Source organism: Terrapene carolina, unplaced genomic scaffold (genome assembly GCF_002925995.2).
Source record: "Terrapene carolina triunguis isolate 2854851 unplaced genomic scaffold, T_m_triunguis-2.0 Scaffold210, whole genome shotgun sequence".
In the NCBI taxonomy this organism is placed as follows: Eukaryota; Metazoa; Chordata; order Testudines; family Emydidae; genus Terrapene; species Terrapene triunguis.
Window position 1 is genome coordinate 39,583,774 of NW_020664561.1, and position 24,750 is coordinate 39,608,523.

The following is a 24,750-nucleotide window of genomic DNA, read 5'->3' on the forward strand; positions in this document are numbered from 1 at the left end:
TGCTACAGCTATCATTACACTCTTGTAGACATTACCCCCTTTGTAGCTGATATCCTGTTCTATGTAACTCAATGGGAAATCTCCTTAAATGAAAATTCCCCGTAATGCAGATGTCCTATGCAACACTTCAGTTCTATTTAAGTCCTATATTAAGGGCTTAGTTGGGACCAAAATAATACACTTGGCCTTGCGATGGCAACCTGCACCAGCATGAATTTCGTCTAGCATGTGGTTCTTGGAGATAGTAATAGTAAGGCTGTAAAAAGTAGTTATACATACAAAGTCACTAATTTATAAAAGTTTTCTGCTTTAAAACATATGTGGGTTATTTTAAATAAGAAAAGGCATCAGGACATATTGAGATACCCATGCCTGCAAAATTTCAGTTCCTAAAAATCTCTCTTAAGAAGTCGCTTAAATATATGGTAGATTGCAGAATGATTTGTGAGGAACCATATTGTGAAAGAGAAAATTGCTTAGATTTCTCAGAATCAAAAGAAAGTCAACGAAAGAAGCAGCAAAAAGTCAGACAGTTCAAGCAGCCTATACCTCTGTCGAACTACATAGCAGATCCAGAGACAGTACTAAGCTGCTCACAGAATTATCTAGGGAGTTTGCCAAAGATTAAATGCCACCCATTAAGAATATCTTGGTACTTGGTTTCTGATTGATATGTTGAAAGGAGAGGTTATATTGGTAGTTATTCTGCCAAACATCATGTTGCTGGGTGGAGTAATTAATATGCATTGCCTCCTCTCTTGTTCTTACAAGGCAGCTATTCACACATTGCTTGAGAAGCAATGCATTGTGTAAATGTCCTTGTCTGTAGGGGGCTAAACCACAAGTCAGTCTAGGGAACTCTGCATGCATAGCTCACAGGTCTAATTGGTACTCACTGCTCTACTTATTCCGCTGGATCTCAAGCATCAGTCAGAGGAGTGCTCCCCATGTTAACTAAAACCTGACGCAGCATAGGGAGTGCTTAGCAACTGGACTTGCACAGTGATGTTGAGCTGGCCAGTTACATTTACCCTCTGCAGAGTTGACCAAACAGCTAGAAGGGTATATTCCTGCATCCTAGGAGGACTGAAGTGGGGAGGACACCCCAAGTAGCTCGTCCTCTAGGGTGACCGGACAGCAAATGTGAAAAATCGGGACGGGGGTGGGGGGGTAATAGGAGCCTATATAAGAAAATCGGGACTGTCTCTATAAAATTGGGACATCTGGTCACCCTATCATCCTCACAGCTGTCACGAGTGGCAGGGATAGCAAAAAGAGATAAGTTAGGCATAGGTTTTTGACCTAAGGGTGCTGGGGGTGCTGATACACCCCCTGGCTTAAAGTGGTTTCATCATACCCAGGGTTTACAGTTTGGTTCAATGGCTCTCAGCACCCCCACTATACAAAATGTGCCAGCCCTCCTGAAGATAGGATGGAAATGCAGAGCCATAAAACAATCAGGGTGCTGTATCCTGACAATGCCACATAGTGATTGCTGCAGTTTATATGTCACTGTTGCCACACAACACTACAGTTTCAGTCTCTTGTGCTGTCATTATTTGTGGCTGTTATGATTATATATCTGCTGGTGAACTGGGCATCCAGGTCACCTGACTCCCAATGCGGTGCCTAGAGTTGGTTGAAAATTTTCTGGCAATGTATTTTTCAGTGGAAAATGGCTTTTTGGTGGATGTTTACATTTTGACATGTTAACATCCATTTCTGGCAATTTTTTGAGGTTTTAGATGAAAAACACAAAAAACTTTAAATTTTGCAGTTTTCAGTGGCCAAAAACTGGGGGGGGAGAGGGAGGGGCTGTTGGTTTTTCAGTGGTCTTCACTACTGTTGGTGGATGGTGCCACAAAGGGATAGGGAAGAGACAGAGCCAAAGTTTATTCCATCTTCCCTCCCTCCCCCCGTTGTCGTCCCCCCCATGCCTTCAATGATGGAAAAACTTAATGAATTTTGCAGGGCATTAGGGAAGAAGGAGAAAAGCATCAGGCTGCAAAAGCCATAGCAATTTGTGTGACAAATATGCTCTTATTTATTGGGTAAAAGAGTAAGTGAAGACAGATGATGTGCAGACGTACATAAGGGAAAACAACTGACCTTTAATGGGTATAGAAAAATAATGGCTTTCATAATGGGAAAAGAGTTCAGAGAATTACATGTTCCTAAAACCCATGATAAATTTTGAAAGCTAAAACCAAACGTAATGTATTCAAAAGCGACCAAAAAACCCACACACCTGACCAGAAATCAAATACCCAGTTTGTAGCTGCATGTTAGGACATAGCCAGTGTAAGTATGGCAGTATAGTTGGGGTGATTTGTTGCTACTTAATCTTTTGTGTCATTTTTTTTCATTCTGCGCTTGCTTTGTGTTTAGCCCTCTCCTGAGCTGTCACTTGTTCAGAGGAAACTAGTATATTGTGGGTGTAAAAAGCATTTATGCTTTCTTTTTCATGAGGATCTTTGGTTCTTTTCCTTTTTCCATTATTCTTTTATGATGGAATTAGAGAGATTCTTTTTTACATTTTTTGAAACAAGAAAAACTAAATTTATCCTGCTTTTGTGTCTCAGCAAAGTAAGAGAATAGCTTCTAAAAACTCTTGGGGCATCAGGTACTTTTCAAAATAAACAGAATGAGGAACCAAGAATTGAGCACAATTTCTCTACGGTTGTCGGCACAGATACTAACACGATTTTCACTCCCACTCACGCTGACTTTAGAAAGTTTTTGTGCTGCAGATTTCAAGTGTCTCAGCAAACAGTCCACCTTTTAGCTCACCTCTACTGTGATGTCCATGTTTACTCTTCTCACTTGTTTAAATGACAACCAGATTCACCAATGACATTTCCACCCATACAGTTTATTGAGAAAAATGCCACGAAATGAAAATGAATATTATTTATTTTAGAAATCATAAGGATAAAAACACTGCAAGGATACAGTACTCATGTTGATGGATAAGGATATTTAACTTGGAGCTTTGCAGTCACAGGAGGCTTGCCATCTTAGACCTTTCTCCATTTAATATGCAAAATGACTGCTGCTCATTAACTTATTTATTCATAATTTCTTTTAAAGCTCTGTAAACTGAAATCTTTGATTCATTCACCAAATAGTCTTCCCATACTACCTCCCCCCAACGTATCACAACAACCAGCTAGAAGGATAAACTATAGAGTTGGGAGTGCAGCTCAAATTCCATGGCCCTTCAGTTCTTCACCTGTTAGGTTCCAGTTGTAGTGATGATTTTTGTGATTTGGGCACACGTACTGAACTGTTAAGACCACAAAACTCATTCCCACAGGTCCCTGAATAGCCATCATGAAGTAATAACTTTTGGTCATTGATCTGGGGATGAAAGGGTCTATATCCTATTACAAATCCTCTGAGCTATCTAGTCAACCATTATGGGCCAGATTCTGCCTGGTTCTTAAATGGGCGCACAATAGGGGGATTGGGGGCATATAAGGAGCTGTGGTCCCCTTTCCACAGCCCATGCAAGGGCCAGATAGCATTGTAATTCCTGCACTCTGGATCTACTCCTTTGGTGGTGCACAGTACCCTAAAGAAGCCAGGGCCAGAGCTTCATTTTTCCCTCCCCATGCCAAACACAACATGCACTGGCCAATGGAGCAGGCTGGCTACACTGGGGGGAGTATACTGCACCCAACTAAGGAGTGTAGCAGCAGACAAGTAGCCTCTAAGCTCTGGAAGACATTCTGGCTCTTTGAAGCACAATGCCTCCTAGTGTCTCCCTAGGGCAATGTGGCACCTCACAGCACTGCTGCCCCTTTCTCTGGGCTAAGTGTAACGGACACAATCAAGCTCTGTGATAATACTGTGCTGATGCATTTTTAAGAGGGAACCTCTTAGCTAGGTTACTGAGGACCTTCTTCCTGCACTGTATTTCTAAAGGCGATAGGATTGTATTAAGTCCATCCATGTCATCTTTACATTTGAACTGCCTGACTTTGGGCAGTTTTGTTATTACTTCAGAGGGAGGTACAGTATTTTTAATGTACAATGATTTAAAAAAATAATTAATAGCCCAGTTTGTTTGAGCCATCTCTGATTTATCCTTCAACTCTGATCCTTCTGACAAAGTCCATGCTTACGAGTGTCGTTTTGCAAACACAAACACAATCCATCACAAACATAAGGTGTTTATAGAGTTAAAATGTGCCATTTAGGCACAGCCTGGAATTAGGAGGACACTGCCCCTGGGGGTAGCACCAAACCTTTTGTAGGGTGCAATTTGTTCCATCCTGTGCAGCCAACCACCTCGGCTGGCCAGTGCATAGAGGGGTCAGGGCCATGGCTGCTGCCTCCTTTGGGGTGTGATTTCCGCAGGGGAGTACCTGCACTCCCCAGAGCATAGGAGCTATAATTTTACCTGGTCTTTGCAAGAGCAATGCAAGTACTTCTTCCCCCTGTGCACACATGTCATGACTAAGCAGAATCTAGCCCAGGGCAAATCATGATTTTTCATGACCAGATGCATTAAATTTGGCAGTTGCATAGCAACCAAGTATTTGGTATTAGTTTATGATGGATTAAAATACAGCCTGGATAAATTACCATATATACACCTCTACCCCAATATAACGTGACCCGATATAACACGAATTCGGATATAACGCGGTAAAGCAGTGCTCCGGCGGGGCGGGGCTGCGCACTCCGGTGGATCAAAGCAAGTTCGATATAACGCAGTTTCAACTATAATGTGGTAAGATTTTTTTGGCTCCTGAAGACAGCGTTATATCGAGGTAGAGGTGTACTCGTTCATTAGCCCATTCGTTTATAAGCTGACTCCCCAAGATGGATAGGTAAAAATAGCAAAAACTGTAAGACCCTTTTATAAGCCGACCCTGTATTTCAGGCATTGGCAAACTTTGGCTCCTGGCCCGTTAGGGTAAGCCGCTAGTGGGCCTGGATGTTTTGTTTACCTGGAGCGTTCACAGGCACGGAGCCCCTCAGCTCCCAGTGGCCGTGGTTCACCATTCCCAGCCAATGGGAGCTGCGGGAAGTGGCGCCACTTCTCGCAGCTCCCATTGGCTGGGAACGACGAACCGCGGCCACAGGGAGCTGAGGGGCTCCATGCCTACAGAAGCTCCAGGTAAACAAAATGACAATGTATTAGATATTCAATTCAATGATTCCATAGAGTTTTTAAAATCATCAAATTTTGGTGTAGACCCGTTTATAAGCCGACCCCCACTCTTTGATGGGTCACTTTTTTACCAAAAATATTCGGCTTATGAACGAGTATATACGGTAATTACTTTGTGGCATCCTGAGAAATTGTCAGGTATCTATGATTTTCTCCAAAGATATGCTTTCTGTTGCCCCGGTCTGTGCTGGCTACCTGCCAGTACAATCTTGGCACTACTGCAAACTCTCTAACATGACTAGAACCACTGCAAGGTGTGTAATTAATTTTCAAGCTGTACAGTGCACTCAGGTTTATGCTTTTGGTTCCAATTTTTAAAATACTTCCAAGGAAATCTCCAGCTTTTTTGTATTTTCTATAGAAACTGAGCCAAGATGTGTCTATTCTTAACATTTGCTACTAATATGCTCAGTAAACAGAGAGTGGGAGAGCTGGAAAAGGAAATCTAATATTGTGAATATCCATTTGTTTCAATTGCTGTCTTTTCATTTTATTTGTAGCTGTGCCTCCACTCCCTTAACCTTGGCAGAAATCCTTAGCCTCCACTGGCCACTCCCAATTTCATTTAAACCACTTAATAGTTAAAAAGCCTCAACTTTATTTACATAATGCAAACACAAATTACATAGCACAAGGTACCCTCTGCCAAAATACGATAGAAAATGCTAATCTCTCCCCAGTCAGGAGTAATAGCTGGGTCCCGCTGTTGGATACCAAACAAATTCAACCAGAGGCCAACTCTCTCATCTCTATTAATTGATCAGAATATATTCACCCTCTTGGAGGAAATAGACTTTTATTCCCCACTCAGGGCCAAAACTAGTTTGTACAGCAAGAATCCTTCTGAAGTGAAGTGACCCACACAGTTGTAGCAGCAATCTCGTGAGTGCTACATGTTAATGGAGTACAACATTTTTCTCTCTTCCACTATAATGCAATCCTAGTTTAAATCATTTCTGTATAGCTGCAGCCTCTTGATTAACAGAAAGGATGGGGGCAGGATGGGGACTTTTTAGCCTAAGAGCCAAACGTTGGAGAGCACTGGCACTTTTGTCCTGCTGATTCCCCTCCCTTACCTAGCCTATTCCTCCTTTGCATGGTCAGACTGCTTCTTCATGGCTTACCTCCTCTATGCCCTTTACGAGTAAACTCAGCAGAGGAAGAGGAGTACAAACGTTGTCATTGAGCCATCACCCTTTGTCCCTCTGGGGAAATCTTTATTTTCCTCTTCCTCTGACTGTCCCGTGGCACAGATATCTGCAACTGAGGGCTAGCCCATTCCTTCAAAGCCAGCCTCATTACTGCGTGGTGGGTGGGGCACCCTGATGGAATGGCAGCAGCTCTCCTCCTCACATACCAAATGCAGCATATCCACAATACACTCAATATCTCCGCTGTCAGGCTTACCTCTCTGCCTAACCGGAGGTTCCCTTATGATACTTGGTGAGCTGTTGCTGTGCTAATATGCTGGTCATCCGTCTTTAAACAAAATTATACCTTGTGTTTTCAATAATGCTATTTATGCCACAGGGTAAAGCATTGTAGCATGGGTGGTTAACAGAAAAAAGGGCAGCATGTTTTGTCTAATTTAAAATAAGTATTTTAAAGGTGGGTACTGTGGTGGTATGTAAGTAATACATGACCTCTTGACAGCTTGAAAGTTGCAGATTAGTAGTGAGGATGTGAATTTAGAGTAAGTGGGGATTCTGCTTTCAGTCTGTTGGAAAACAGAGAGAGGACAGGAATTGGGAACTTTTCCATTTTGTAAATTAGCTGCTCCATGTTTTAAGTTTGGGGAGCTTGTTGGAGTGTAGAGTGCTGTGATAGTGTTCTCACCAAGTTGTAATCCCATTGTAGTACTGGGAATAAATGTACATGGACAGTTCTCAATCTCCATGTTATACAGCAGCCGGAGTTATGGCTGGGGCGAGGCCTTGGCAACATGCCTGCAGTGGGGTCATTCTGTCGAAGCCAGGGGAGTGTAGGAGGCCAGAACCAAAGTGGAAGCATGGGTACTCTCTGCCTCAATTCCTGTCAAATTTGGGAGTGGGACTTTTGCGGAGAGGGCAGCTCCCCTCCACCATAGGATAATGATGTGCCTGGTGGGTGGGGGGTGTCTCTATGAAGGAATCATCACACAGATTCCTCCCCTCATAGCACCTCCTGTGGGTGAATCAAGTGAGGAGACAAGCTGGGTCTTAGGTTTTAAAAAGCAAGTTGGGGATTGTTTTGTTCATCAGTTTAGCTGACTTTAGTCAGGTTTCTGCTCTCCATTTAAATCACTGACTGATGCATCTTACTTTGGGATTTAGTGACATTTTGTGAAATATAATTTTATTCAGATGCTGGTATTGATATTAGGGTGTGTGTGTGTATGTGTGTCTATATGCTATATATGAATATATATCAATTTATGAGCATATGCATGAAATAAAACAATAATACATCCCCCCCTCTTTTTGTTTCTTTTGCAGGCATAGATGTTCTTCACCAGTTAGGCCTCGGTGGGAAAGACATACAACATCCATCAACAGTGTCTACAATGCCCTTGTCATCTGTTCCATTACCTCAGGGGGTTCACTTAACAGCATCAGGCGTTGTTTTAACCAGAGATGCACACATTGAATCCCCTATCACTCAAGTCATACCATCAAGTCTAGGGAATCAATTCACATTATTGATTGGGCTACACTCTTATAGAGTAAACAATGCTTTTCTTTTCAGTATTAGAAACAAAAACATACTGCAATTTGGTGTACAGTTGCTACCAAGGAAGGTAGTGGTATATATTGGAGGGAAGCAGTCTGTATATTTTGATTACAGTATTCATGATGAACAATGGCATTCATTTGCTATTGACATTAGAGACAAGACAGTCTCAATGTTTGCTGAGTGTGGAAAGAAATATTACAGCAGGCAAACACTTTCTAAAGTACAGATATTTGATTTGGATGGTTTGTTTACCTTAGGACGGATGAACTCTCAGTCTGTCAGCTTTGAAGGAGTAATATGTCAACTGGATATTATCCCCTCTGCACAAGCCTCTGCAAACTATTGTAAATATGTAAAACAGCAATGTCGCCAAGCTGAAACATACCGATCTCTGCCAGCACCTCCCGACACATCAGCTGGGGTGTCTGTAAACTTTCCAAGCAAACAGTTTGGTGACAACACCCAATCTGAACATAAATCATTTTACACACAGAAAGAAGCATTAAACCTTCCCATTAACAACACTGCACCAGTCCATTCCCTACCTGAATCCTTAGCATTAAGAACTGTTACTCCATCGGAGCTTGCAAAATCTGAACCTCAGTCCACAACAATTAGACCTGAAGCAAGTGTCCAGGAAAACTCCAGTCTGTCAATTCATCAACAGGGCTTGATCAAAAAGAGGAATGGCACCAAAAAAAACCTGGGGTCACCTCAAAATAGTTCAGATAATGCCACAGAAGATGCAGGCGGAAAAAGTGAGCCCCCTCTCATTTCTCCTGTAAAACAGAGTAAGATCAAAGATGCGAAAACACAGGTAAAGGCCAAGCAGCATTCAGATGAACCCCTGGAAATGCAGCAAATCTTAAACACCACACTATACAGGGCTACCGTAGACCTGTCTTTGGATAATCAGCTCAATCCATGGGAGGAAGGTGCATTTGATGCTGATGAGACTTATGATGCAGAAAACGGTTATGAATTTGATGTTGAAAGTTACAGTTATGATTATGAAGATCTTAACAAAATGTTTGAAATGGAGAATACAAGAGGGCCAAAAGGGGAAACCGGACCTTCAGTAAGTTGTCTTTATTATAAACATTAATATACTATAGCAACACACATTTAACAGAAGGGTCTGAAATAAGCTCTGAAAAGTATGTCAAAACTGAGACAGAAACTTCTTAATGTACTGTATAAATGTATGGTTGCTGTAAGATGTGCTGTCCAGAATGTAATTTTGGCATATATGTATTTTTTTATACACTGACAGAGTACGAAGACACTCAGTTGTGCTAAAATGATAAGCAAACCAGATATAGTGCCTTTTTTATTTGAAATGCAGCAAGATATTTATAACTGCACTAGTTATATAAATAGCTACTTAATAAAATTATAGGGTTGATGCATACAGTACATAAGTGTTAAGACTACAGCATGACCAAAATGGATAAAATGAGCCAAAGAAAATAAATGAATTTGTTATAAAAATGATAGAAAATTCTCAGATGAGCAGCACTCTTAGGGTATGTCTACACTGCAGTTAGACACCCACGGCTGGCCCATGCCAGCTGATTTTGGCTAAAGGGCTGTTTAGTTGCAGTGTAGACGTTCGGGCTCGGGCTGCAGCCAGAGCTCTGGACCCTCCCATCTTGCAGGGTCCTGGATCCCAGGCTCCAGCCTGAGCCTGAACGTCTGCACCACAATTAAACAGCCCCTTAACCCAAGCCCCGCAAGCCCAAGTCAGCTGGCATGAGCCAGCCACAGGTTTTTAATTGCAGTGTAGACATACGCTTAGCGGTGATAATCACATGATGGAAAACAGTTTATTCAGGTAGAAAATATTTGCATGAGACAGAACACAAAATCTAAATCAGGAACTCCATTCCTGTGGGATCTGAGTATAACCATATATTTAGAGCATTCTGACGTTACTTAAAATTCTAATGATTGAGGCCACTCTGTAGCCCAAGACCCTAGGGCAGGGGTTCCCAAACTTGGTTCATGGCTTGTTCAGGGTAAGCCCCTGGCGGGTCAGGCAGCTCCCATTGTCCAGGAATAGTGAACCGCAGTCCCTTGTTTTGAAGTTCCATCACAAAATGCATTTAATTAATTGTTGTGATAAGCAACTTCTGAAATGTATGAAAATGCATGTTTGTATTTCTTTACTGTGAACTTAAATGTCCTCTTATTTTATATGTGCAATATCCTAATATATGCAGATAGAAACTAATTTATGTGAGATTGCAGGCTGACTGTAGAATGTTCCCCAACATACTTAACTTGAGTAATATGATAGTTGATTCTTATTTGAGTTTCTGGTTGAGCTCCAGAAACCATAGCAGGGAGTAGATAATTCCACTTGTGCTCCTCTGTGTGTTTGTGGTTATTACTGGAAAGTTATTTGATATATGTCAGGCAGCCTCTAATATGTTTGAATAAGTCCATAAATTTAGTGTGTGTATTCTCTCTCAGTGCAGCAGACAACTTTTCATAAAACTAGTCATCAGCAACTAAAAATCCTATCTAAGAGCCCAATTTCTACTTTAAACAAGATCCAGATGCTAAGGGCTAGAGAGACAATTGAGAAACGATGTGTTAAAAAAGTAAATTAAAGATAATCCATGAGTGGTCTTGCTTGCTTGCTTTGAATATGATGCCAGTCCTTCATTTTGTTGTTTTTTGCCCTTTGTAACAATATTTCTATAGTTATATCATTAAGTCCTTGGCTGTCATCAAGATGTTGTTAATTGTTGTTTTTAAAGATGAGGACATTTTATAACTACCAATAGATTGTGTTGAATTGGAAAGGATAATGCAAAAAAATTGCATGACAAGATTTCAGTCAGTCAGAAAAATCAAATCTGTTCTTTCGCAAATAGCACTGAAATCTTTATGGGACATATTATTTATTCTTGGTACTACAATAGCACCTGGGGGCCTCAACCACAATCAGGGCCCCATTGTGCTAGGTGCTGTTCATACATGTAGTAGGAGACAGTCTGTGATTCAGAGGTCTTGCAATCTAAATAGACAAGATAGACAAAGGAAATGTTAATATCCCCACTTTATAGAAGGGGAACTGGAAAATGCAGAAAAATTAAGGATCTGATCTAGCAAAACACTTACGTATGGGCTTAATCTTAAGCATGTGACTACTCCTATTGAAATAAATGGGACCACTTGCATGCTTAAAGTTAAACGTGCTTGGGAATGGATCACTTGATGATTACCTGTTCTGTTCATTCCCTCTGGGGCACCTGGCATTGGCTACTGTCGGAGGATGGGATGCTGGGCTGGATGGACCTTTGGTCTGACCCAGTGTGGCCGTTCTTACGTTTTTATGTTCTTTGTTGGCTCATAGATCCTAAGTATCTTACTCAAGGTAACCCAGAGGGAATCTGTGGAAGAGTCAGAAATTTAGCCTAGATTTCCTGAGTTCTAGTCCAATGCCTTCACCACAGGACCATCCTTCTTCTCACACGGGGGAAGATGTAGAGTTTACTGCCACAGCAGGAGCTCCTGAAGGGAACCTAGCCTTCTCTACAATAAGGTTTTGGAGGTAACTTGCACCAGTGGGATCTCTGGAGAAATGCAGCCTGTAAATCCAGAAGAACACAGGGACTGCCACTCTGATTGGCCCCTATTTCATGGGGAATGTTCTTTGCTCCCTCTCTGAGTCTTGTACACCTCCGAAGGAGCCAGTGATAATCTGGTTCTTATCTATTCAGTCACATGACTCCGTTTCCTCACTAAGTCTGCTCCCTTGAACAGTAATTCACCTCCAAACCAACACTTGAATAGCTCCACCCCTAAAATCTCATCACTGGAAAACCTGAGAAAGCAGCAGCAAAGAACTTTCAAAGTTCCATCACAGTATGAAAATGCTGACGAGATATGGAAAAAAATATATTTTTTTTCAATATGTCATGGCTGGTTTAAACCTTTTTTTCAAGGATTCAACACAGAAATAATTTTCAATCTATTAGAGTTGACAAGCAATAACTCGCTTTTGTGGTTTTCAAACTCCTCAACTTTGCTTTAGCTTTATAATCATCCACCCTAACCGACTCTTGCCTAGTATAATTAGGGCCCCCTGAATTCCATGATCCCACAGCTATGGAATTCACCCTTTGCTACAGAAATTTAAGCTTTCATTTATGGATGGTGTATGGTTAGGCACCCTTTTCTTTAGTATTTTTTTATAAATCTCAATAAAATACATAAGTGCTAGTGGGTTTTTTTTATTTGTGATTGAAAAAATCCCCTTCCAAATATGGATGAGTATAAATTGGAGCAATGTTGTCTTCCTGACTAAGAACTGTCTCATTCACCTCAATGGGCTGTTGTATTGCAGTAACCCCTAAGGGCCTCAGTCATGGACCAGGACCCCATTGCGTTAGGCACTGTACAAACATAGAACAAAAAGATGGACCCTCCCCCAAAGAGGCTGTTGACTTGAAACATAAATATGACAATATAAGTAAATGTCATCATCTTTAACCGTTCCACTGCTGGTCATTTTAATGGAAATTGAGCTAATGTGCTTATTGCACAATCGTAAGTCATCTACCTTGACTTTCCAAATACCCCATGTCTTCAGTTTCAAAAACCTCCATCCTCATCTCTGCCAGCTTATTGAAAATTTAGGGCCAGAATACAATAAGCAGAATTTAATAGCAAAATAAGTAATGGAAGATGTACTATAATTATGTATTATTTATTTTCATACTTAATTAAACAAAGCCTAAATTTTTGAATTTGGATTTTGCTGTGAAATTTGGATCTGGTACACGATGCCTTGCATACAGACCTTTGATGTTAATGGTATCACTTTAGCAATCCTGGAAATTCTAGCTTGCCTAATTCACCATGGAAGAGATTTCCAGAACTGTAGGAGAAAGAGACCAGTCACACTATTGATTGGATACCCTCTGATTGTGATTCATGATGCACTTCCATGCAATTCGTAGGGATTAGTGCTTGCCATTATTTTTGGCTGGAAATTTTGAAAATGAAGTGGCATAAAAATAATCCTACATAATGCTGAAAGATTCTTTTATTTCAGGACTATACGTTGCTTTGTCAGCACTTAGGTGTTTTACAAGATTGGCTAGGAGGCATAGTTGAAATCAAACATGAATATGAATTCATTCACTTCTTAATTCTTCATTAAAAGGAAATGGTAGTGACTGGTTCCAACACCTTAAGAGAGAGAATCCTATCATTACTCTGCACATCAAACTTCCATTAAAGTCAGTAGGACTTCTGTGTGCTGAACTGTAACTGGACCACCATCTAGGATCTGATGTTGCAAATGCCAGCTACTGAGTATAGTCCTTACTACTGTGGAACTACACCTGATATTAAGCACTATGGGTCTGATTCTGCACTGTAGCACTCAATCACAAAACTTCCCATTGGGACCTATGTGTCATAGTAAGACCCAGATACTGTACTTCTGCGCCCATGAGGAGCTGTATTGAAGTCAGGGGACTCATGAGGGTGCAGGAGTTTGTCCTCATGAAGTCATTGGGGCCTGAATGTTTGCAGGATTGGCCCCTAATTATTTGTGACTTTTGTAGTATTTCTCAGCATCTGAAGGAAGCTTTCACAGTTTTTAGGTGCACAGTAAACTCAAGCATTTATTAGAAACATACATGAGGAAAATATACAAGAATTATTGTTATTACACCATTCCTATTAAAGCAAGTTATTATTTTCAATTTGCATCTGTAGTACCATTTAGAAGATAATGTACAATTATTATGTTGTTTGATTTACCAAACAATGATTTGGTTCATCATATAAAATGTAATATGCTATGCAGTTGTTTAATGATTAATTACAGTTTATAATTATTGGAGGAAAGACTATTGAAACAAACCACCAATTTCCTTAGGTTGGGAACGTATCAGATTGACTCTGGAATTATTGACTTTGTGACTTTTGTTGGTTGTGTAGAAGCTCTTGGGAGTCTTTGTGTAGGTATCTAGAACTAACTTTCTATGTCAGTATAAAAACAGAAGAAATAAGTTGGTTTGAAGCTGTAACTATTGTAACTACTTCCACAGGCAGTAGAATTCTGTGCAGTGGTGTAACTTGCAAATAATTGAAAAACAATTATCAGCAAACTCTCCAATGGTCTCCACCAAATATACAATAAGTTCAGTAGTTGCTTTAGCTAAACAGGGGCATCAGTTTCCTAATACAGCTCCGCTGTCAATTTGAAGTGGCAGCAGTTCAATTAATTTAATTAAGGAGTGTTTTTGTTAATAACGTAACCAACTGTCTAAACTGTTGGTGTAATAGGCTAGCAATGTTTGCCTGAAACACACTACCCTAGTAGCAAATGATTATGTTGAGAAAGGTTTAAGTGGCTTCTGCTGACTCAAGTAGCAGGTTGCTCATTATCCTACCTGGATGTAAGGTAGGCGGTAGTAAATATTTAGAGAGAAGGTCGATGGGGGGTGAGCTGAGCAGTTCTGAGGTAGGAACCTTAGGGGGCAGGTTTATGTTCACACATCTTTATAAAGATTCTGGCTACTAAGTGCAATGTTCTAGGGATTGTTGGCAGTTGGTTTTGTTGTAATGGTGGCATCCATAGACCAGATCTTTATGCCCTATGAAGAAAAATTAATTCTTTTTATAGCATTATACCATTCATTGTCCTTAGACCAATAAAAGCAATTACTCATTATTTCATTAATTCATAAGTTGCCTAGTGCATAGCACATAGGTGCTATACAAAAGACAAAATAAAACGAAAAATAAATCTTTAAAAATTAGAAGCCAAACAGGCCCAAATACACATCCAACCGCACCGAACAAATCTGTAACAAGGATCATGAAGAGATGTAAATAGGCATTAGTATTTTCATAAGGGGAAAATAGGGATTCCAGCTATCAAAACACTTTATTTGAAAGCAAATGTAATCAGTGTCTGAAGCAGAAAGAGCTTCACATTACAATTAAAAAGCAATTTACCATAACTTCAAAATATTTTACTTGTCCACCTTTTATGAAGAAATGTAGTTGACTCTTTCCCTTGTGTAGCCCCAGGGTAACTTTCTGTGCATGGTGCATCTCCTAACTTCAGTTATTCAAAAAGGAAAGAATAGGAAACAGTGCCTCCAGATGTAACAAGATGCGGAAACTCCAGGCTTTTTTTAGTTATATTTTTGGAACTCTCCCTCAACAAGAATGCCAGGTCAAGCTCTGTGTGTCTGTCTGCTCTTTTTTTATTCTTGGAAGTGAAATGCACTCAAATGCCTTGTCTATGCTACAGAAATTTGGCATGCTAACCAGTGCTTGTGTGATGGCTGCCATTTTGGCTGACTCATCAGGGAGTGAACTGGGGACTTAAAGAGCTAAAAATATGAGCTGCTACAGCATGAGCTATAGAGCCAGGGGCCTATAGCAGCCAGTGTAACAGACTCACATCCTCCTCAGATCAGGCACAGGGGGAACCTGTAACATACACTCACCAGTGGGTCATGGTTGGTCCCTGTAGCATGCCTGTAATGCACCATATGTCCACACCTACAAATGTTCCTAACAGTCCACTGGCAACTGCATTAGCACTAGACTTGCTTTAGGCAAGGTTAAACACCCTGTTGACCTCTACCTGCACAATGCTAGGGTGTATGAGGGTTGCTATAATTGTAATCCTGACTGCACACAGTTTTCTTTCTACTGTGTCACAGTGCACCGGTCGCTACTTAAATGGCCTTCTTGGTCTACTCTCTTCACTTCATGGGGTTACATTTGCTGGAAACCTACTACCTGAACAATTAGCACTGTACGGGGGCTTGACCTCTTGTCCTACTATTCTCCTGTACTCCCAGAAAGCCTTTTGAGGTCTCCCTGAAGCCACTATCTGCATTCTATTCCAGTAAAGACAATTGGTCTGTCATTGACTGATGTCCCTAGTCAGTGTTGGCTTCCCTGCCAGTGAAGTTATCCTTCTATTTCAAAGGGAACTGATATTCATTTCTCCTAAGATTTAACATTTTTATTCTGAATTTTAATCATAATAAAATTATGCACCAGGGGCTCATAAAAACCAATGGGAAGTTATGTGGATAGTGCTGGGCACAAACCATCTTTACATTTCCTGCATAGGTTGTTTATTGCTATCTCAGCCACAGTAGTAATCCTGGTGCTATCCTTCATCTCTGCCCCGATTTTAAATAATTTCGAACAGCATCAAGCAGTACAGTCAGAGCTATTTAATGTATTTTACCCAGTGCACAAGCTCAGTAATTGGGTTGCGTGCAGGAGATCTTGGGGTGAGTTGGGGTCTTGGTGTAGGGAGTGGTGATGGAATCCTTCCCTCAGGCTATTCCATGACTGGTAGTGCAGAGTTAGGGCTTGCAGTAGCCTCTGGATTCACCCCAACCCTCAATTTCTCACCCTGCATACTGGGAAACAGAGGCAGTGAGCCCCACCAGTGAAAAACTGTGTGACACATAGGGGGACTGCCTGTATAAAGTCCTAACATCTTGCCACTCACCTGCCTCTGCTGTGAAAGGGTATTGATTCTGCTACAGCCATGGCCCTCTTCACCTGCATGGAGATGGGAATTTGATTTGCTCTTAAAGGTGGAGGCCTGAATTAGACCCCATTACCATGCAACCTCATTGAAGTAGAAGTGATGGCATGCAGTGCAGCACAAGCCAGTGCAGAATTTGGCCTAGAGTTCTCCCCATAATTTGAGCTCAGATGAAACACTGTTTTTGCTCTCAAAAGTTAACAAGTACAATGTAAAAGGAAAGGGATCTTTTTTAGGGGAAAAAGCTGTTACCTAGCTCAAACATGGTACTGTGCCTAATATTGTTACAATTATTTATAATCAAATCTATTTGCAAAGGTTACATCAGATCATAAAACAGTATATGAATTTATTTGGTAAAAATCAAAATGTTTTTTCTTTGAAAGGAGTTATATCAGTTCAAAAATATGAATGTAAAGAATCAAATAATGTGCTACCAATGATTTCTATGAGAAGTTCATAATTAGGAAGTCAAACAAGTCTTCAACCATGTCTGTGGTGTTTCTATTTCTTCGTCTTTCTTTTCTATGGGTTATTATTATTACTTAGTTTCTTATAGTGATTAACTGTCTGAATTGCCTCAAATGATACATACATTGTTTGGGATGTAAACGTTTGAATTAGTATGCCATGTTTTTAATTTAGTAAATTAACTGTTTTCTCTTTTTTTAAAATACATTGTGTTTCCTTGTTTTTAGACTTTGAAATGGATTCTTCTTCCTGTAATAAAAATTAATTTATTTAAGTTATGCACCAAACTGAGAGTTACAAGCTTTATGTGTAACATAATTTTAACCATGAGTCTCCAATTGGGAGCCCGATTGGGAAAAAGCACACTGTATTTTTAGTTTTGAGCTTTGCTTTCAAAATGAGAAGGTTTTGTAATCAGAAAATCAGCTGGGTGGCTGAAGAAGGGCTAGTCAGATTATGACCTGCAGCACAATGACTGGTCTGCTCTTACCTTAACTATTTGGTTTTTGTCCCTCCAGGGTCCCCCAGGTCCTCCAGGTTTACCTGGTCTGTCGGGGAAGAGAGGTCCAAGGGTGAGTAGAAGGGCTATATTTTTCTATAGCTGTATACTGGACATTGATAGTAAAACCAAACTTTGTATCATCATTTGATTGTAGAGTGTATTCATATACTAGTCAGCAAGGAAGATGTTGCTCTTTAATCTCAGCATATAATGGGCTAAAACAAAGTAAGACAAGACAGATAAAACAACGTGTATTTTACAATAAATACCGAGGAGGTATTCTGAGTAAATGTGTCCACAAACTGCTATTTAGTTTGCAGTATTACTGTTATGCTGCTACTTGTAGCATTGTTTTTTTAGTTTTTCAGTGTTGCCATCTGTAGCTGAGAAGGTCAGGTTCATTTGCTTTTTAGAATGATGGGGAGTGGGCTTCCCAGAATAGTGCATTCCACAGCTACAGACTGGAAAACAATGAAAGTGAAATTATCCACTGCTGGCTAGAAAGAAAATTGTTCTAAGAATCTGCTTTAGTTTCTTGGTTTACAGCAGCTCAATAAAAGCATAATTTCTGTGTCTGTAGCTTCTTCAAGTAACTTTTACCATAGCTAATACATCTTGATATATATATATTGTGTGTGTGTGTGCGCACACACACATATATACTATAAAATGTTGAAGCCCTCTGGAAATGGCTGGGGAGGAATCAGGAATTTCTCACTGAAGGAAATCTGGGATTTTGGGCACCTGGAGAGGGTAGTTAAGGATCTGTGGGCTGGATGATCTAGAAGGCTGGGCAGGCTGGAGGGGAGTGGGTAGTCATGGGTTTAGGAATGGAGTGTGGTGTCTGGCAGGGTTGATAGATGAGACGTAGGATTTCTAGGATGGGTAGAAGTATTTGGCAGATGGTATGACGGATCAGCTGATGTGAGGGAGGTATCTTAGGGAGGCGGGGTTTACTTGTGCTAGAACGAACATTTGAGTACGCCATTGTTTTGTAGCATGTTGAAAACAAAATTTGCATGTTGTACAGCTTTATGCTCCTTAATGCTGTCTCACATTTGAAATGGATGGCTGGGAAGGGGGATATCACCAGCTGATTGAATTAGGTTTATGAAGAAAGGATTTAGAGCAAGTAGTGATCTTTTCCCATCGGTATAGACATTTCTTTCTCCATAGACTCAAAAAGGGGGAAATGAGCTATGGCTTTTTCCTTTCATTAGAAGGCACTAGTCTCTCCTCCCAAGTTTAGGTGAGCTGCAACCATACTGCATGAGCAAGTTATACAGCTGGTCTCTAAATACAGGGGGGGAAAAAGATAACTTCCTCTCTTGCCTTGGTAAAAATTAGAACAACAGAACGTTGCACTAATTTGGGGGGTGGAGGGAAGTATTTAAATACTGTTCATGAATCATCACCACTTGCCCGTCTTTGTCCTTCCCCAGCCCGCTCTGTCCCTTCACTTCCCCACAAGAAGTATTCCTAGTTCTGGGGAGGAACAAAAAACTAAAAATGGAACTAAATTGGGTTTGTTTAGTCTGGAGAAGAGAAGACTGAGAGGGGACATAACAGTTTTCAAGTACATAAAAGTTTGTTACAACGAGGAGGGAGAAGAATTGTTCTTCTTAACCTCCGAGGATAGGACAAGAAGCAATAGGCTTAAATTGCAGCAAGAGAGGTTTAGGTTGGACATTAGGAAAAACTTCCTAACTACCAGGGTGGTTAAGCACTGGAATAAATTGCCTAGGGAGGTTGTGGAATCTCCATCATTGGAAATTTTTAAGAGCAGGTTAGACAAACACCTGTCAGGGATGGTCTAGATAATATTTAGTCCTGCCATGAGTGAAGGGGACTGGACTAGATGACCTCTCGAGGTCCCTTCCAGTCCTATGATTCTATGATTCTATCTGCACATTTACTGGAGAGAGAAAAAGAGGAAGAAGAGAGAGGGTAAAATGTTGTATGCTAAGGCAATTCAATGAGGATAACCTCAGTCTTGATTCCTTAAAAAGAGAGAGCCCAAATAAACCACATGTTAAAAATGTAAAACCATCCTGTCACATGGCCAATCAGAAAGCCCATCAGACTTGCTTGATTCCCTCTGATACCATTATAAAAGTAGAGGTAGGAGTCAGGATCCTTTATATCTCTTGAAGCTGTCTCTTTCAGATGCCTATTTCTTAACCTCTGATGGATGCAGTGCATTCTGGGGCACAAAGCTCCACAGTGTGAAATTTGTGAATTCAATGTGGAGTTGAACATGCAAAAAAGCATAATGGGAAATGGGGGAGCTTAGATTAGAGAGGGGTGGCTAGCGTCTGGAGACAGCCTAGGTTGAGAAGGGCCAGTTTGATTTATTAGTAACTGTGATTTAAATAGAATTTTAAAAGCGTACTTAAATGTTGCCGCAAAGACTAGTCCAGGTGATGGGCTAAGGGCCAGGAAAACTTCATTTTTGAAAAGTCATTGTTGCGCTTTAGCTCTTATAGTGCCCATAAATATTAGAATACCAGCAAGTGTTGGTTGTTATTTTTTACATTGAAAAGTAGGTCCCAGGCCTTACTTTTGTGTGCTAAACTTGAGGCTGATGTGAGGCTTTTATGGGCAAGATATAACATGAACTCCCCAAAATAGAGGTTTTTATTAGAAAATTATATAGGTAGAATATACATTATACACAGATGTGGTATGACAGTCAGGTGGGTTATCTGAGCCTAGACCCACTGAAATCTTTGGCCTCCCAGTCAAAGAAAGCCCTTCATCGCCCCTCCTGAGCAGACATGGAGCCTGTCACGTGACCTTCACCCAGGACTTTCTTCTGTCCCTTGAGTCATCTTTAGTCATACTGAGACGTGCCTTGAGCTGTTGAATAGAGGCACCTGGGATCTAAGGAACTCTCTTCTTGCAGTGGCAGCACTCAGCTATCAGCAGTCAGCTGTGTGCTGCTCCACTTGCTGCACAGTGATTGTTGTGTCAGTGACTCCTTCCCACTACTCCCAGCTGCATGAGGATCCTCCTACCTCAGGCCCTAGTCTTCCCCAGGATTCCCGTGCTTCGCTCCCTCAGCCCTTAATCGTGCCTTGGTCCGACGGTCTCAGTAGTGACACCTTAGTTAAGAGTGATACATTTCCCTCAGGAGCTTGATTTTAACCACTTTTAACTTTATTAGAAAAGTTCCTTTCTGTGTAAAATTTCTCACATGGGACCTCTGCACAGAGGAGATTTAAAAAAATTTTTTTTGAGTGTATCAGCCAAGCTGAGTCTGAGTTAGGGCACGTCAAGAAGAAAAGTGAGTTTTCAGGATTTGAAACAAATAATTTTTGTTGTTCACCCATATCTCCAGAATGACTTGTTTTATACTGTTTTATCTGAGATGTATGTTAATCCTCAGTGAGGTGGAATTCCTAGGGCAACTTTTATTGAGCAGAATACCACTGTGCTCTCCCTTGTTGTTGTGGCATTTCCTCGACCCTGGCAAAACAAACCAACAAAGCTCTAAAAACTTTCTGAGCCATTTCCCCATTGTAATTATATTGGCACCTTCAGTAGCGGGTTTCCTCTTTCTTGTAAATCCCTGAGAGAGACCCGAAAGCTGCCTGTGTGCACATTAATCTCTCAAAGGGGGCTGGGATCAGCATTTCCATTTAGTTACATCAACATGGTTATTCGCTGGAGGAAGCATTAAACTGTGAGGCTCTCAGTGTTAATGTGCGGTATAATTGGTAAACGCTGAGTCATGAGGGAAAAGTAAATGTTATGATGTCTGTCTTAACAGTTCATTGAATTTGTAATTTATGTTTTGAGAGAGTTAAAACAGATTCTTATTATTTCTGGTACCTTTGATAAACTCTTTGGGTGAAATTCTGGCCCCCCTTGAAGTCAATGAAAGTTTTGCCATTGACACCAGTGAGGACAGGATTTTATCCTTCAGGTTCTTCCATGTGTCATAGATGAATAGCTGCTGACGATCATTGTGATGACCATTTCCCCCAGTGCCCAATTCTACAAGGACTGGCTTCAATGAGAGTTGAAAGTGCTCCGGACCTTGCAGGATCAGATACCCAGTGTTGAAACCTTTTAACTTCTAGTGTGGATGGCCTGGAAACATGTTTTGTCCCATAGCGGGAAGTATTATAGATCCCATGTTCCACCAGTCCTGTTGTTGACAATCACTGTCAGCAGTGGTTTGTTTTCCAAGCACAGATGGGTCAATTTAGCCATATACTCCTGATGTTCTTTGCATGGAACTCTCATTGAAGTTAATGGATGTTGATCATATAAAAGTCAACTTTGACTCTCAAAAATGTCAGCATTCTGGGCCATTGATCTGGAAAATTAATTGTTACAATTCCTTACTGCATGAACTTTATATACTGTACATAGGGATTACCTCAGTAATGTGATGTTTAGGATTTCCTTTTATCCCAAACATCGTATGATATTCTATGGCTGAAAAGTCATCATCACAATGAGCTTGCTCTAATATGCGTGTCCTGAATTACCTGGGATCCCAGTGAAAAGTTAATGACTGAGACTGTCAAAGGAGTCTATGGGAGTTAGGTGCTCAATTCCCATTTAATCTCAGTGGGAAATGGACACTGATTCCCTTAGGCTCCTTTGCAAATCCTTGCCAATGATTTTAGATGGAACAGTGATCCTTGAGGATGATTCTCTGTACAATATTTCCACAAAGTAATGAACATTGTTTGGTGTAGTTCTGAATAATCCTGCTCTTTCTCGTTTTTATAGGGTATTCCAGGCCCACATGGGAATCCAGGTTTGCCAGGGCTGCCTGGTCAAAAGGTGAGCTAACTTAACCACACTGCCATAAGCATTATTTGAACTTCCGGATGTGTAACTTTTTGGAAGTCCTAGAGTTTGCTTCCAATAATAGTAGTGATTAATTTTATTTGGTTTACAAATGGAGAGCACAGCTATAAACAGTTTTTAAGGAAATGTAACCAATAAAACTTAAACCAAGATCAAAAGAAAAATAGCCAGTTTCACAGGACAAAATGATGCATGTGGAATGATGGCCTGGAAGCCTTTACTCATGTGAGTATTCCTTGCTTTCCAAAGGATTTTGATTGAAGTCAATCCAACTACTTTGGTGAGTCAGAATTATTCAAGTGAGGCATTTGCAGGATTGGACATTTAATCCCTGCGGTAACCTTTCGCTTTGGTCAAAAAAAAAAATAGGCCAAGTCACTCTCCATAAATACTTCTATTTGCTGTCAAGATTTCACCTGTTTGATGGCATTTAACTACTCTAACTTTCAGAGTTTGTTGATTAAATGATAGAATAAGAACTGTGGAACCTAGATTTGATATTGCAAATTTAAGAAAAAATATTCAGCCATAAGCTCAGTTAAAAACTTTCAAACCTGGGTTACAAAGGCCACTTAAATACCGGCAGGCAGTTTTGTGCAGTTGCAAAATGCCTTCAATTCATATTTAGTTTTAACAATTTGATAGATATGTTAGGAAAAAACAACATGATGATTTGTTTTAGTGTGGTTCCTTATGGCAGGAATCTGACCTGTAGTGACAGGTGTTAAAAACTGCTCTAGGCCATGAAAATATATCAAATAAAGCTTGTGATGTTTGACATTGTAAAACAAAGTGGCTTTGTGTTTGCTATGTGCCCTTTTGTTAGTATCTAATTTTATTACAACCATTAAACGTAGTGATTTCTATAACTCGGTTTTACAATAATTATGCAAACTGGGCAATAGAGAAATGTAGACCGCTGTTACTTGAAATAAGTGTAGCCAGCTACTCACAGGATTTATTTCATAATATATATTTCCTTTCATTGAGTCATACCAAGATTCTGAGCATTTATCTACTCTGTAGTTGAGTTCATGGTTTAAAAAAATGAAGTAATTCATAAAAATTAATGTATTTTCTAGGCTTAGCTATGAAAGCTACATTTTCTTGTTGGTCACAATTTATTATTGTTAATACTGTATCGTTATTTTATACAGAGGGGGCTAGAGCTCCACACAACTGCAGTTTTACTGTAAAATTACAGTATCATAATATTTTAATTAAATAGAAGTAAGCCAGATCCTCACCAAGTGTAAACTGGAGAAGCTCCACTGAGGTCAATTGACCTATGCTGATATACACTAACTGAGATTGAAGACACTTGGGTTTAATCTTAGAACACACAAGATCAAATGTAATCATTTTCTGGCAGTAACATCACAATGGGTTTTATTCTCCCCTCAAGGTACATGTGTATCTCCTATCTAGTTGAAGAGTTACACATGCTTCAAGAGTGGAATTTAATACATTTATAGCTTCCTAGATTGTCACTAATGGCTTTAAACTGAAGGTCAGGTTCTGTCCCTGTGTGTGTGCCAGCAGCTTCCATTGACATGTATATAGTTTAGGGTCCTTAGCATGTAACCTTAGATACTTGGCCTAGGGGTATAAGGTTGACATGTGGTCTAAAATCACCAAAGCATGCTTAAGTTTTTGGCAATTTTCCTAGCTATCATAAACAAGAACTATTTCAAGAAAACTGAGTCTGTGGATTTTGGCACCGTTATAGCTGCATTGTAATGCTAAATAGATTAAATACTTATATATTTTATTTTACCTTCACAAGATGGTTTATACTTCCTTGTTCCTGCTTCACAATTGAAAACCATGTATAATGATGACTGCTTGTTTCTAAGTTAAAATTACAAAGAATTGCATATCTTTTATTGGGGAAATGGCATTGGGCAAGGTATGAAAGGGAACATATTTTAACTAGCTAAGAACCAGCTGCAGCTTTATTACAAATAACATTTTTAGTTCAGTCTGTCTGAATTGTAAAAGGGAAGCAGTATACTGCTCTCTGGCAATGGTGTTGTTGCTGGCACAGAGGTGCCCGAGGCAAAGCAACAGGGGTTCGTTGCCCGGCGTGCTTCGCGCCAATAAACACACCAGGTGGAGAAGCAAACAAAGTTTATTTGAGATCTCAAAGCGGTGCTAGGAGACAGGCACGTCTCAAATCGAGCACACTAACAGAAACATTTTTTTTCCTTTATACCTTTACAGTCAAGCCTCACCCCCCCCTTCCCCCGCTACCCCTCCCTTCCCTCCCCCCATTCCTCTTTCTTTCTACCCCTCCCATCCCTGGTAACAATTACTAAGCAAATAGCAATTACATTTAAGCAGTTAGTTTATGTTGGCAGCTATAAGTTCAGCTCGTTAGTAACTTCTTGAACTACTATCTTGTCCCGTTCCTTTGATTTATTATCTTTCCTTCGGCCAGAGGTATACAGGCCTCATTATACTGCAAAGGGGGGTTTACCACTGATATCAAGCTGCTTACAC

At 40.4% G+C, this 24,750-nt stretch overlaps 1 protein-coding gene across 1 annotated transcript in view; it reads left to right on the forward strand.

Moving 5' to 3' along the window:
* The window catches only part of LOC113407190 (collagen alpha-1(XXIV) chain-like), a 238,741-nt gene that overhangs the window by 16,990 nt on the left and 197,001 nt on the right, over positions 1-24,750 (forward strand). Inside the window, exons 3-5 of the mRNA XM_026655329.1 lie at positions 7,657-8,972; positions 17,438-17,491; positions 22,168-22,221. Coding sequence (XP_026511114.1) covers positions 7,657-8,972; positions 17,438-17,491; positions 22,168-22,221 — 1,424 coding nt within the window. The remainder of the gene's footprint in view (positions 1-7,656; positions 8,973-17,437; positions 17,492-22,167; positions 22,222-24,750) is intronic.